Genomic DNA, 15,942 nt, shown 5'->3' on the forward strand with positions numbered 1-15,942 from the left:
AATGTAAATAAACTATAAAAAAGAGTTATTCAATAAGAACGCTATAAAGATAACTTTCATATCTATGGAGTTTATTTAAAATATTAATACAAATATTAATACATTGTAAAAATTGTGCAATGCATCCTTAACCATTAGTTCCACTCAAAGCTCAGACGTTTTCATTTCAAGACAGCTCGACCGCGCGATTTCTTCAAATCTGCGTAAGAGAATCTTGACTCAAGCTTGACTTGATATCGTCAGAAGTTTTATTAATATACTGAAATGTTTTAGCAGTAGTCATTTTTGTAATTTTTCATACATGTAATTTATGTGCATATAAAGTTTCTTTTTAAATAAATGTAATTATCTTGATAACATTATTTGCACCGAATAATCACACGTTCCGCACCGTCATATAAAGGTGGGGAAGACTTGTGGCTTTCAAACAGTTCTGACTGGATTGTTTCACAGTTCTCATTGGCGATTCGTGCTGACGATACTGACCCAGTCTTCCAGGAAACCTTTCCTCTTTCTCTGCCTTCTGCAATCCACTCGAGCGCCATTCGCGACGAGGAAAGAGATAAAAATCGGTGAATCAACTCGGCACGGTCCTACGTTCATTGGCGCTTATGTTTGTTTTCATAATATCTAATTAAATATTTCGGTGTGAATGAATCGAAGTCTCGGCGATGAAAGGTACATAGTTCTAAAACGTGAAAATTATTTTAAAACAAAGTTGTGTGCGACTCTAAGGATCAGCGTACGATTGACTGTTCGATTTTCAAGATATCTACGAGATCATTGAGATAATCTTGGTGAGTACTCGCATTTCTTTATATTTTGCATTTCGTTACTGAGAAAAATGTTTCGATTATACCAGTAAAATATGTTAAAATTTTGATAGAATTATACATATCTGCAATGATTATTATGGTTGAACTCTCGATATTTTATAGCAAAAACGTTTGTGATGCACTTAACTATGTAAGAATTTGGTTAGTATTTTTAATTGGATTTTAATTGAATTGGATTAGAATTAAAATTCGAATTCTATTTACTAACAAGTTCTTATTAAAAAAACCTTCTGATCTAATTAAATAAATTTAATATTATTGTATAACAATTCTTGTATACTTAATAGAAACAAATTTATCATGCTTGTTTTATAATTTCTAGAAGAATTTTGATTCGTTTATTTTCCAGTAGACGTACTGATTAAATCTATCAGACTTCTAATTTACGTAACCAAATTTTTTCTAGTGTTGTAATTTTTATTATGTGCTTATACTAAATGAAAAATATATGTGTTTTTCATAAGATTTAAAATTTGTTTTTCCTCATTTGCTATTTTTTATATTTTTCTACATTCATTTTTCTTATCTGCTCGCTTTAATAAATACGAGTAAGGTGTTTGCTTTTTAAAAAGTATAAAAAATTCAGTTGAATGTTACTAAAGTATTATTTGTTATGAGAAATATAAATATATTATGCATTTACCTTTTCGATAACGGCTAAGCATTCATCTAATAATAAGTATATTTTCTTTTTAATGTAGTTAATATTAATTGTTATATTTTGTATTATTAACTGTGATATTAAAAAGCGAAAGTTGTAATAGTAATAAAAATAATAACAATAACTTAGAGAATTACATGCTTATATATAACATAATAAATCGAACCTAGTATGGTAGAAAAAAAACGCTGAAAAATGATAATCATAAATATTTCAACTATCACTCATTAAGATATTAATGATATTTATTTAGTACTTTTTACGTAAGTATCACCACTGCTCTTTGTTCGCATTGCATTTCAAATTCGTTAAAACACTTGATTGTGCTGAGTGAAACAATAGACAGATTTCATTAACGCTTATTCATAAGTATATATATGTAAAATTTTTACTGGTGTGTCATTCATTCTGTATAATAATAATAATAATAAAAACAACAACAACAACAATAACAATAACTTTTATTATGTTGTATACATAGGAATATAATTATATATAAAATATCTTTTACTTTTTATTTTTAAGAAGTTGTTTTTTAACAAATATAATCTTCTTTTCTATGCAACAATTTTCTTTCTATTTAGTCTTCTTTTCGATCTTTATAGAAATTTAATACAAGTACTGGCTAATTAATCACTTACTTTGAGTATTTTTAATACTGAAAATGAGTAATTTATTGCCCAGTATTAGTATTAAATTTCTATGAGAATTAATAATTTCATTCTTGTTTTCTATTTAACAAATTCTGCCTTCTTTTCCATGCAAATTTAAATTTATATGGATAGTTCTGCATACTAATTTATATGCATACAATAATTCTGCATATATAATAACAATATATTTTGGATAATTTTTCTTAAAAAATAATAATACATCTATGTTTTTAATAATGTATGTACGTAATAAAAAAAGACAATGATGTCACGTATGTTGATCGATAAATATTGAGTAGAGTGATATATAAAATAAATGGACTAATTTCGGTAACACCAGATAGCCAAACGTGCAAAAGTCACAGCTGAACAGGCGGTGATTTTCAATAGTTTAGATATCGTACTGATATTATGCAAGTCAATGTTGTCAGATTTTAGTTACTGCTTCAAAGTATCTGACAGTGCTAGCATTAAATCAAAATTGCGTACTGTAACTTTAAAAACGCATGGTGCTTTTACGCGTATCGGGTTTCTTGCCGAATCCATGTGCCCGTTCTAAGCTCGCACGTAGATTTCTCCCGTGCGCGATCGTATTGTCAGCATTAAAACAAAACTGCGCACTATAACTTTGAAATTGCACGGCGCTTTTATGCGTGACTAGTTTCGTGCAGAAAAATATTCTATATGTCCAATTTTCAAGCAGTGCACGACATCGCCACTAGAAGGACACAGCGAAGTTCAATTTTTCTCGTGTTTAAAAAACCACATCCAGTAGGATAAAAAAAGGCGCAGTATGATGAGACTTCTCAGTCAAAAATTTTATTCCTTTTTTTGATAAAATGTCTGCATTCAGTAGACTCAACATTTGAGTCTGTTGAACGCAGCCAATAATGAGATGAGTTCCCATAATTAGGCTCCAAGAATGAAAACTAATAAAAATTTTACACGCCGTAACAGGATTGTGTGCTTAGTGTGCTGTTCCAAAAAAACAGAATTTGTATTATTCATTGTGCAGTCAACATGCTGCTACAATGTAACTATGTGTCAGCTATAAAGTTAACGTCGTGCTGGCAATGTGCGGTTAACGTGCTGTTTACGTGATTTGTTTCATGTGACTTCACGAATTTCAATATATAATGTCTCACATGAGTGTACCATAATGTGTAACATGCGTGCACAGCGTAACGTTTCAAAGCTTCACGACTACGCAACGGCTACTACGGTTACTGTGCCGTATAAATGCTACCTGGGATATATATATATATATATATAATTAGTTTTCCTTTCACATAACATACTTCTACGGAAACTATATCCACATTTACGTTTAATATGTTTATTACAAGGAGAAACTTGTTCTCTGGAAAAAGTTTTGCTCTTCAAGAAGGACAAGTAAGTTTCATTTTTCGAGGAGAAAAATTTTTCTGCAAAATATTTGCAACGCGTACATTGATCAAATGCATAATGTATGTATGCTGTTGAATAAGCCAGAGCAAAGTGAGAAATTTAAGTTTTCAAAATTTAAAAATTAACGTCTAGTTTGCCAACAACAAAGCAAAATAATAGACAAAGATGTTTCTTTGGAAATGCATGTATATTCTGTCAAAACAATTGCATTTGCTCATTAGCAAGTGCGCGTGATTTTCTGAATGATTCAGGAAAATTTCAATGTCATAACAAACTTCCAGTAACTTTATTTTGCAGCAAAGGTAAAAGCGTTAGGCAAAATGAATAGTTCGATATTCTCGCGTAACAAATTGCCAAAGTTAAATTACTGAAATGGATAGGCTATGATAACAAGCTGCAGGCTGCGTAATAGCCGTAGGATGACTGTTATCTCTTCCAAGTGAGTTCGGAAGTGCTCTTGATAGAAGGATGAAACTTAATTGGAGTGTTCATGATTTCAATTAATAATACGCGATTCACTTTTGGAATTCTGATATGTAGTATTGTTAGAAGAGTTAAATTATACAAAGTAATATTTGAAAAATTATTGCTCCTAAAAATAAAATTGAATTTTTTATTAGAAACAAAAATATTACATTATAAACTTTGGAAAATTAAATCATTGTTGGAAAATAATTACATACATGCGGATTATCTCCGTGTCTAGATCCATCGTTAGTATGTTAATATTTCGTAAACATTGCAATTTACTTTATACAAGAAGCAATCTGATCCTAAATGATCGTAAATGCGTATAACATAAAAAAATAAAATGTTAATTTTAACTTAAAGACGTATAGTAGATTTTTTGAGACATGCAAAAATGTTATTAAAATTAACACAAAAATATTAAGTCTCAGAAAATCCACTATACATCTTTAAATTAAAATTAATTTTTTATTTTTTACAGTGTATATTAATTCAGTATATAACTGAATTTTAGATGTGTTTATTAATTAAAATGTTTATTTAATGTATAAACAATGTAATTTAAAAGCAATATAGAAATATATATAATATACATATTTCTATATTGCTTTTAAATTGTGAACGGAGACTTTTGTTCTTTTTCTGAATTAATATAGAAAGATAGTAATTTATTCAAAAAAGAGAAAATTTGGGAATGTATATCGTCATTTTCTTATATAAGTCTTGAAGTAGCTCGTTATATTTAGCTTTTCGTGTTAGCGACAAAACTTGTTCTACGCATGTAATTTACATACACGCACACACAATCATATTTGTACTTCCGTGACATAACTAAAAAGATTCTGATGAACATGTACTTAGATTCTCGACTGACTGGAAACGGAATGTGTAAAAGTAGCATTTTGGTCCCGTTCCAATTTCCTTTCGCGCATTCGTTGAAATTATATTTATCTTCGTAAAACTTGCAAAATATCGACATAGCGAGTGAGTTAACTCAATAGCGAAATATCATGTTTCGGAGCCGGTTATTGCACTTCGGATAAACTATGTAGTAATTTAGCGCCTAAAAGAGAGAGCAAGAAAGAGAATGAGAGAGAGAGAGAGAGAGGGGGGAGAGAAAGATTAAGCTGAGATTAATCGAAAGTTGAACTAACGCTGCCTCGGATTGTCTACTTTATACAGTAAAAGACATTTTATATTGGTGTTGAATTGATACTCAACTTTTCTAATGGCGAGTTCGATTGGAAGCACTAGTGCGCACTGATGCCATTGTATATTTAATTTAATTTGAGTATAAAAGTGAAATGCATATATTTCGAATTATAAAATACATATTTTACCTAATAGTACAATAAAATATATTGAGTATTTCAGGATTTAATCGATTTCTATGTTTATGTATAAACATATCTTTACGTTATTTTGTGTACGACGGTTTTAATGTGCGCACTGAGTGCGTTCAATCGAATTCGCTACAGTTTATAAATATAATAAAATAATAAATAACATAAAAATAATGTAATTTTAAAATAAATCTAAGCTAAATGAATAAAATTTACAAATATATTTTTTTATAAACCGAGCACCGATTCGGATTTGAAATGCAATGAGTCCGACAAGTCGAAGCAGCACGGAAGGTGTAGAAAAATGTATTTGCAAATTTATATATGAATATTATTAAGCACCAAGATTCGATTCAAAATAGAATTTTTTCTTTTATTTGATTTAATCTTATCTCATTGTGTCAAAGTGTTATATTTTTTGTGTTATAAATTTAACATAACGCTTCTGTTATTTTAATCATATTTATCTCGTGATAAATTAACACAAAAATTGGACCATTTGGGACATGTAAAATGTATTAAATTTTACACAAACTTTCCAGCTGTATTACCTTCGCCGGACGATAATTCGATTGCTATAATTTTTTGACAGATACTCATCGAGCTGTGATCTTAAATATAATGACATCAATCGTGATCACCAAGGACAAATTTTCGCTGACGGTATGCAAACAAGAATTATACGAGCACTGGTTGAAAAATGCTCCAAAACTTATGTTTGGTGAACATCAGCTTTCAATTGAAATAAGCGAAATCGATGAGCTCTTCATCCAGAAGGCCAAGGAAGATTTACGGGAGACGCCAGAAATTGTTGCTCAAGGTTTCAAGGAATTAAGAGAGCTGCTTGCAGGTAGCAAAAGCTTAATTGTATCAGGAATGTAATTATACATTGCGCTGTTATCTCGGCAAAATTGTCTCAGCAAAATGATGTCTCAGATTAAGGGACGAGGAGTAACAAAGGAAACCAGTACATATATTGTATGAACCAGTTTGAATAATTAAACCTCCAATTCTCTCGTATGATGATTAGTTGCTCGGACGCTCGATATCCTTGTCATTTTCTTCGCGTGCAGAATATGGTATAAGAGGAAAATAAAACCAAGGACATCATGCACCCGAGCACTTTTTCTTATATATTTGTTTGTTTTTATTCTCTGACCGGTTTTCTACATACGTATCGTAAGATGAAAGCGAAATTAAGCAAAGTGTTCTTGACATTTTCTTTCTTGTGATTTTCTGGTAATATTGGTTTCACTTGAAAATTGCTCTTACCTAATTAGAGAAACGTAAGTTATCATTAGAACAAATTGCGTTGGATTTCGTGTTTGCAAAATTTAAAGAGAAACTAAAAATAATTAATCCGCGCAGAGAGGCGCGATAAGTGCAACAAAAAATTTCCTTTTTACGTAATCTTTAATTATATCTGGTGTAATTCTAGCAAAATGCAATGATTTGCTCAATTAGACAAACTAGAATGCTGTATCATTGTAAAAAAATTATGCAATTCACAAAATAGTGACCGATCAATTCTTTTTTACGCAACTCATAGAATATAGCGATTAATTTTTTTTGTTCGGAGAACGTTAGCGAATGATAAATCGAACAATAGTGTGAGTTGACATTTTTTGACATACCAATTGAATCATTGAAACATAACTTTGACATACCAATTGAATCATTAAAACATAACTTTTAACTAATAACATTTTGTTAGGTTGAATTTTAATATACAGACAACAAAAAAGATTTCTATGTGAGAAAAATAATAATGATTATATGACATAAAGTCGTTTTAAATGTACGCGTGTACTTACATATTTAATTTAAATTGATAAAATATGTTTTATTTACAATTTGATGATAGAACAAGACATGTCAAAATCAATATAAGTTTAGAGCACTTTTGTATATACTATAACCAAATTGAATATTAAAAACCACTGACTGAAGAGTAACTCAATAGAGATTAAAACCAGTTTTGCAATTCACATATGAATATAATTATTTAATTACACTTAAAAATTTGATTAATCCTAATAAGACAACATCTTACTTCAATCATAACATGTTTGTACTGTATTACTTATTAGCGATAAATAAGATTGTCAATATATATAATTCGTATTCAAACCTCTAAGATTCTAATATTTCAAATAATCGGTTTCAAATCTCTATGATGAATTGAGTCGAACCTTACTCAATTCCTATTCGAATGGTTCGCATATCTCTAGTTTTCAGAATAAAAACGAAATTTTGCGTGCAATTACCATATATGCATGTTCTGCAACGGTCAATTTAACAATGGTAAAAGTATATGAATATGGTAGATGAATTCAACCATATTCACATGAATCTAGTAAAAACGAAAGTTGCTTGCTACTGCAGCTTTGTACTAATCTCTAACGGAGTCACGCTTTTTGCTTACGAACGAGACGTGTAAAAATTATTCTGCTACAAATAAAAAGTTACATTTTTTGGAGACATCATCAATTATTAACATAATCGAATTATTATATACAAGATGTTTTTTTTTAGTGTTATTTAATATCTTAGGAGTTGATTTTTCAGTCATTTTACGAAAAATTTGTATGAGTATAATAGTCAAAGTTCTCATTTCAGATGCAGGGTATAAAAGAAGAAAACATGATAATTTTGTAAATTTTTTAACATTCTGTAACGAATTCTTTGCGACTGTATTTATACATGAATATTTTCTTCATAAAATGACTTCAAAAATTAACTTATAAAATATTAGACAATTCTTAAGAAACACTTCGTATAATATGATAACGCAATATAACAAAAAAGTATTCAATTAATTAAGAAAAATCCTATTTTCGTTCAAAGCGGATCTTTTAGTGCTTCAATGTTTTGATATTGAATTCATATTCAATTGGTGCAAACCGCGCGCCGAAATTTTTTTCAATCTTAAAACGCAATTACGAGCGAATTGGAATAGTAATATCACAAATTAAATTGACAAGCAATTTAATAATAGGTACTGATTCTAATAAGCATCTTAGAAAGTTATTAATACTTTGATGCTAATAAGTATATTAAAAAAGCTGTAAATATAACAAGGCCAAGAAAACGAGCAAAAATTAAGGTGATCACTTAATAGAAATCTTTATCATTCATTAAGAATCTAATGGAACGTTAATTGGCTTACTTCCATCAAAGATGGCACTTAAACCATCTTCATCCATCAAAGAAAATTAATCCATATCGCAAAACAATTTTAAAATTAATTCATGAATGATCGCACTCAATAATCTTAAATAAACATTTAACGATATTAATAACGAAAATACGAGGCACAGTGTTTTACAAATTGTAATTTCTTCTTAAAGTTTGTTACTATTATCGAAATGTAATGTAATGTCGAACCGAGTTAATTTCATTGTCATGCAGAAGTGGGGCAGAATCAAATTTAAAGGTGAAGGTCAATGGTAAAGAATTGTGTAAAGGCTTTACTACTCGAATACAAAAAATATATAATATATATATATATATTAGGTTAGGAAAAAGGACTTTTTACCAAGTTGTAAAAGACTTTTCTTCAATATCTTCGTTAAAGATGATCAAAATTTAAATTAAAAAAAAAAGGGTTTTAAAGCTTGAAATCTCTACTTTCAAATGGTTACTATATTTTTTGAATTTATGTGAGTTTTGTAATTTTTACATATAGAAAATTATGAGCTGAAAAAAATGAAAAATTTTCTTTTACTTTGTGGCTCTGTAGTATGCCTAAAAAAATTTTTGAGCAAATTTTTGACTATCTATCGTGATAGCTCAAAGTTTTCTCTACAAAATCGTTTTTTAAAAATGTTCCTACGATTTTTTGTTCTTGAGTTACTCGTGGATTAAGAACATTCTGATTTTATTGCTCATAACTCCGTTAAAAATTACGTATCGTAATTAAAAATATAGATTCTTAAAGCTGAAACATTGCTCTATCAAGTAGTGTAATTGCCAATTTTTTAAAAATAGAATATATGGGAAAAAAGTCTTTTTACCAACTTGTAAAGGGATTTTTTCCCTAATCCAATATATAAGTGATTCTTAAAAATATTATTTTTGAATGAAATATCGTTAACTTGAGTATGATAAGTTTTAGACATCTATTACTCATTCAGTTTTTTTGTCATCACTACATTGTTATAAAAAATATATTAATTTTTATGAAATAAATTTTTATTTAAATACGATGCAATAAAATTTTATTCCTAGTAGATAAGCCGTTTATTTTATTTTTTTTATGATAATTGTTATAATAATTAATCAGATATATATGTTTCACAGAAATGTATGTTTGTTATCATAATCAAATTCTTTCATAACTAATAAATATTCAAGACAAGATACGTCGTAAGAGTTAGGTCTCATACGCAATAGTCGCACAGTCTCGTAGGTCACAAGTTTGTTGCGATATCCAATCTGATGTGTCAATATTAAAGTTGAGCTTGCGATTTGCGACAGAGACTGTACGACTATTGTAGATGAGGCCCAAAATTTGCTTCGCAATATAATACTTCGACAGTTTTTTCTCAGTGTATTGACATTATGACTAACGATTCACAATTATCATAATAAAATAAAATAATAAAAGATTTGGTAATTGTATTTATCAGATATACATTCTGCGCTATAATTAGTACGTTTTAGGCCTTTGATCTCAGAAGTATATGCTTTATAGAAGTTTTAGGCCTTTGATCTCAGAAGTATATGCATTATCGAAGAAAAGCGGAAAAAGAATATTTAAATAATGTGATAATTATATCCATTATTAATTGTAAATTATTTTATTTCGTGATAGAAAAATATGCGGATATATTTTATGTATTAATAATAACAATGTAGTCTTTCTTATCTTTGATCCGATTTTATTTGTATAAATTATACGCGAAATATTCTATACACACATTATAACACAGAATTGGAATATAAACATTTAATTTTTTTGTTTCTTAATAAACTTTATTTTGTTAAACTAATAAGTCGTTTATTATCGTTTATTTTTTTTTGTTTCTTTAGGGGAACCTGATCTGCATTTACCGGACGAAGACGACTTCTACATAACGTTCTTGCGACCATGTAAATGGTATGCGAAAAGCGCTTTCTCGCTCGTAAGTCATATCTCGTAATGTTTTATAAATGTTCTATAAATGTTCTATAAAGATTTTTTTGCCTAATTTGATATTGTTTTTTTTTTCCTGTATATCAATTCAATTTTGCATACTGAACATAAAGGAAAAATTGAATAGAAAGTAAAATAGATAAAAAAATTTTTAATTAATTATAATGAGACTTATTGTTAATATTAAGAAAGATTGGAGCCGGTTAAATACTTTTTAAATAACAATTTAAAAAATATAGACGTAAGATTTTTAAATATTATATGTATACGTTATACTACACATTTTTTAGGTATTAACAATATATTACTCTTACATTATATGGTACAAATAAGTTATTTAATTTTGAATAAAACTATGAAAATGTAACAATTTTAGCCCCTTAATTGGGATTGATTATCATACGTTTCAAGATGGTAGAATTGACATATTTGACATGGAATAGAAAATACATAAAAATAAAATTTTTATTTTAATGTTTTATACTTCATAAAATAATAGTAATTATAATATCGATACAAGTAAAATATAATTATTCTAATCATAAAATTGTTCTGGTATTATAGTTTGTAAAAAAAAAACATTTATATAAAATATATATACATATATTCGTAAACACACATATAGAAATATATATCCTATAGAAATGCATCTAAAAAGATAAAATTGACTGTTACTTCTCGAATCTCGCCTTATAATAGTCAATCTACTCCATATAGCTTTTAAAAAGAGATGTAACAAAGCATTCACATAAGAAGCTCTTTTACGATGATATTTAATGTTAAAATTTGAGAAAGTGTACTAACAATAAGCAATAATTACCTCAACGTTTTCGAGAAGAAGAATCGCTTCTAAATTAGTCGAGGCTACAGCTAAAACTGGGAAAAACATCCGATTAATTTTAGGACGTATTTCTTCTGCATTTGATATAGAATTTGACAATAATAATTAATTGTTTTTAAGTAATTATTATATCATTGCTAAAATATTTATATTTTACTCAACAGATAAAACGATACTATCGATTCCGTTTAAATTATCCACACATATATAGCGATTTGTTGGTCACCAAACAGAAGACTGCACTTTGCGCCGGTTTGATATATCCATTGCCGATTCGTACTCAAGAGGGAAGCAGAGTGGTAGTAATCGAGGCCGGAAAACGGTGGAAACCGAAAGAAGTGACGACTAATGATTTTTTCAAAGGCCTGATATTGATCTTATTTCTGGCGATGGCGGAATACAGAACTCAGGTTTGGTAAAAAATACTTCTTCGATTGATTTAAGATATAGATCGGCATTTATTAATACTTAAAATTAGTTTTGAATTTTTAGCAAAAGATTTGCATGTATTGTAGGGATAATTCCGATCTCCAAAAAATCGATCTTCCCAAACGGCAATAGCAATTTTAAATTGATCTATTTTATGAAAAACTAATATTTTTAACTAAAAACTAATTATTTTAAACAGATGTCTTTGTAAAGAATAGCTTTTTTTAAACAAGGAGAACTATTTTGAAGCGATCTTTTTACAAAAAAATCGATTTTTAGCGAATCGATCCAAGGAACGCACATTCCTAATTTGTGATCTCTAGAGTGCTACGTAAGTAAATGTGCGAAGTCGTGTACTTATAATTACGGAACTTTTTTGTTTCTTAGATCGCGGGCACGCGTATCATTTTAGACGTCGAAGGTTTATCTCTTAGCCATGTGACGTATATCACACCAAGTTTTGCTAAAATGATGGTAGATTTTATACAAAAATGTTTGCCCACTCGGCTCAAAGGTATCCATATTGTGAATCAGTCCTTCATTTTCAACATGGCATTTGCAATATTCAAACCATTCTTAGAGGTATGATCTTATGATTTTAAGTTATATAACTATCTTATGATTTACCCTCATAAGTTGCGTAATAATAAACTTTACGAAATTTTAAAATTTTTAGTAAAATCTTTATAACACGTTTATGTGCGTTGTATATCACAGGAGAAGATTCGCAATCGGATTCACTTTCACGGGACAAATTGGGATTCTTTAAAGGATTTCATTGATAAAAGGGCATTACTTAAGAAGCATGGGGGCGAGTTGAAAATGGCCGAAGGACAATACGGCGTGATGTTTTGGCAGAATATGCTTTCATGTGAACCCGCCTTCGAAGGTAATGGTATACGGAAAAAAATGATGTATTCGTAGCCGACAGCAGTCTAATTGAAAATATTTTATTAATTCAGTGACAGTATTAATACATCACGGAAAAAAAATTAATTTAATGAGTGATACAACAAACCTATAACTTACTGCGCAAATTCAACATCTATAACTATTTGATGGTTTAACAAATCGCTAATGTTATACAGCTGTCAACTTTGCTACTTTAACATAGAAAATTGACTGTCTGTATATTACGATTGTAGATTTGCTGAATCAGTGAAGTTTTCAGCTGTTTTTTTTTTCCGTGCCGGGTCAAGTTATAAGTAACTTGATAAGCATTAATAATCTATTATTTTAAACGATTAATTAGTTATTCTTTAGTCTTGACAGGAGAGTGATGGACAAGATTATCTGCACCTCAAATTGCACTATAGTCAAAAAGAGTAATCGATTTATAAGCACGTCTATTTAATATAATCTCGTTCTCTAAAACTAAATAATTAATCGATTATGCCCATCACTATATCACTTAGCGTAACCCACAATATTTTTATTTACATTTATTATAATAATGTATACAGGGTGTCTGGAACTTAAGAGTCAAAACTTCGGGAGCGTGTAGGGGATCGATAAACTAAAAAGAAAAGTCCTGTAGAGATATGCTCGTTTTTGCTTCGTTTTGGAGAAAGTCGCAAAAAAAGACAAAACGTAGTTGCTTCGTTCTTGCACTGCCTCTAAAGTATTATCATCGCTATAAATCGTACACGAAAACAATAATAATAATAATTCCGATTTCAGTTGAAAACTATTTTTGTTTGTTTTTGTCTAGTGAGACCATTTTTTTTACCCGACAGATTATATGCAGCAGCGCCAGATATACAAATTTTTGAAGACTGACTTCTTTGATTATTTAGAAGACATGCATCTGTAGCAACAGATTGAAATGTGGTTTCAACTCGATGGGTGTCTAGCTCATTATGGCAGAACTACTCAAGCTTGGGCTAGACAGACATTTTCCACAACGATGAATTGGACGTGGAGAAATAGTACCTTGGCCACTCCGATCACCTGATCTGACACCTGGACTTCTTTGTGGGGGGTGTCCTGAAGCAGGAAGTTTATTCGTCGTCAATCAACTCAAGAAAACAATTGAGAAATCGAATACATTAAGCAAGTGAATAAATACAACGTAAATAAATACTGAGGAAGTACAAAAATGAAAACTATACGATTTGTCTTTTTTGCGATTTTCTCCAAAAAACGAAGTAAAAACGAGCATATCTCTACAGGACTTTTTTTCTTAATTTATCGATCCCCTACACACTTCCAAAGTTTTGATATTTAAATTCCAGACACCCTGTATATTGTAATATACTTAAATAACATATATTTCATAATGGCCAAAAAATTACAAAAATTATTTAGTAATATAACTCATACAACACAGAACTTTGTTGTGTGTGTAGGGTAAAGTTGTCACACAAAATCGCATCGGCTCTTAAATCGCACTACCTCGCTTAAAAATTCAATTATTGTATATTTATATACTTTCTTATGGGTTATTTAAGTACCTGCATGGTACTGTAATGCTACTCTGCTGTTATATTTGTGACATGAAGTGCAACAGGAGTGTTGTTATTTAAATAAAAAAATTGTGATAGCGTTGCTATTTTCCAACGTATTTCACAGCAGAGAATTACAGAAAATATAAGTTAAATATCATATGTTTCAGAAATTACGAAAAATATATTCTTAAGTTTTTATATAAAATACAATTTTTTCCCTTTTTTAATGTAATTTTTAAACTTTTTACATTATCATAATGTTTTAAATGAAGAATATTGGTATGGTGCAATTTAGGCAACGAATTTCCTCGTTGTCAAAATTGCACCATACTAAAAACATCCTCATTTTAAACGTTATAATAGTGCAAAAAGATTATGAAAAAATTACATAAGAAAGGTAAGAGTGCAGTTTATTGTGTTGTAAAAAATTTAAGAATATTCTTCATAATTTCTGAGTTATGAGCCTTTAAGTAAAAAGTGGAGCGATTTCGGCAACCTTACCCTATATACATATATAAATTAACGTTTGGCTCGCGATTTGAATCATATCAATAAAATCTGTATTTTGTTTCAGTTGACCAAAATTATGGATACGTAACTAATAAAGATAAGATATGATCTTTGCCGAAATTTGATCGATCAATACGTTACCATCATCAATCATTATGGTTTTGAACCATATGCATGAAGCTATAATAAAAAATGATAAAATCATTGGTGTCCGGTACTTGAGAGATGCGGATATACAATAGCTTGCGGCCGTCACTTCGATCTGAAATTCGTAATCGTGCGAAAAGAGTGCGAAGTGTCTTATTAAATCATACATGATCTGTTAAAAGTAAATTTTGAATTTAAAGAAAATACAATATGTCAACAGCACTGATGAAAAGTATTATATAAATTGTGATTTATGAGAAGAATTATTTATAGTATCTTTTATTTTTGAAAAAGCTTCTTGTCCATCCAATTTTTAAAATTAAGTAATATTAAATGAATACAAAATTATATGTAGAGACTAGAGTTAAGATATTTTAATAATATACGGTAACATAAAAAAAAATAAGAGAGAAAGAGAGAGAGAGAAAGAGCGAAAGAGATTGTGTATATTAAAAAAGAGTATAAGAGAGTCTATAGCCTGATTATATGCTTTCTATTATATTAAATGGATTAAAAAATATAATAATGTACTTTTTGTTGGTGCTATAATACGTAATTGCGTATTATCAAGTAAAACACACACACAATAAATATATATATTTTATAAACATATCTATAATTTATTAAATATATCAAGTTCCCATACATATAATAGCAACGATTTCTATAACATAATACATACAAATTTAATTTTATTCTAAAATTACGGACCAAACATACATTTAAGTACATAAGTTACATTTAATTTTAGAATTTTAAATAAATAGCAAATTATATATATGTATATATATGTATATATACAATGTATATACATATATATGCATTTTTAATGTATGATATAAATATATATCATTCATTATATACGAAATCTACGCAGAATGTATAATGCTTTTATCACATGATTACAGAGTGATTAAGATTAAGATAAAAATTAAAATTACATTGATCCCACCTTAAATAAGATCATTGACATGTAATTGATCTCAATTTTTTCCGTATCAAAATTTAAAAATAAATACAGAAATAATGTGATCATTATATCATGAATAATTATATTATTATA

At 28.8% G+C, this 15,942-nt stretch overlaps 1 protein-coding gene across 1 annotated transcript; it reads left to right on the forward strand.

The window, feature by feature from the left end:
- Positions 1-467: 467 nt before the first annotated feature.
- LOC108731350 (alpha-tocopherol transfer protein) lies at positions 468-15,096 on the forward strand. Its single transcript, XM_018461649.1, has 7 exons — positions 468-797; positions 5,961-6,218; positions 10,403-10,494; positions 11,511-11,756; positions 12,163-12,357; positions 12,493-12,664; positions 14,797-15,096. The coding sequence occupies exons 2-7, from the start codon at positions 5,990-5,992 to the stop codon at positions 14,838-14,840; spliced, it is 978 nt and encodes a 325-aa protein (XP_018317151.1). The 5' UTR covers positions 468-797; positions 5,961-5,989; the 3' UTR covers positions 14,841-15,096.
- The last annotated feature ends 846 nt before the right edge of the window (positions 15,097-15,942 follow it).

Source organism: Mycetomoellerius zeteki, unplaced genomic scaffold (assembly GCF_001594055.1).
Source record: "Mycetomoellerius zeteki isolate Tzet28-1 unplaced genomic scaffold, Tzet1.0 scaffold124, whole genome shotgun sequence".
NCBI classification, from domain to species: domain Eukaryota; kingdom Metazoa; phylum Arthropoda; class Insecta; order Hymenoptera; family Formicidae; genus Mycetomoellerius; species Mycetomoellerius zeteki.

Excerpts from the sequence above, each read along its gene's own strand:
- LOC108731350 (XM_018461649.1), top strand. The coding sequence starts at position 5,990 with ATGACATCAATCGTGATCACCAAGGACAAATTTTCGCTGACGGTATGC. Across the intron at positions 11,757-12,162 it reads TGGCGGAATACAGAACTCAG|ATCGCGGGCACGCGTATCAT; the intron begins GTTTGGTAAAAA and ends TTTGTTTCTTAG. Across the intron at positions 12,665-14,796 it reads ATGTGAACCCGCCTTCGAAG|TTGACCAAAATTATGGATAC; the intron begins GTAATGGTATAC and ends ATTTTGTTTCAG.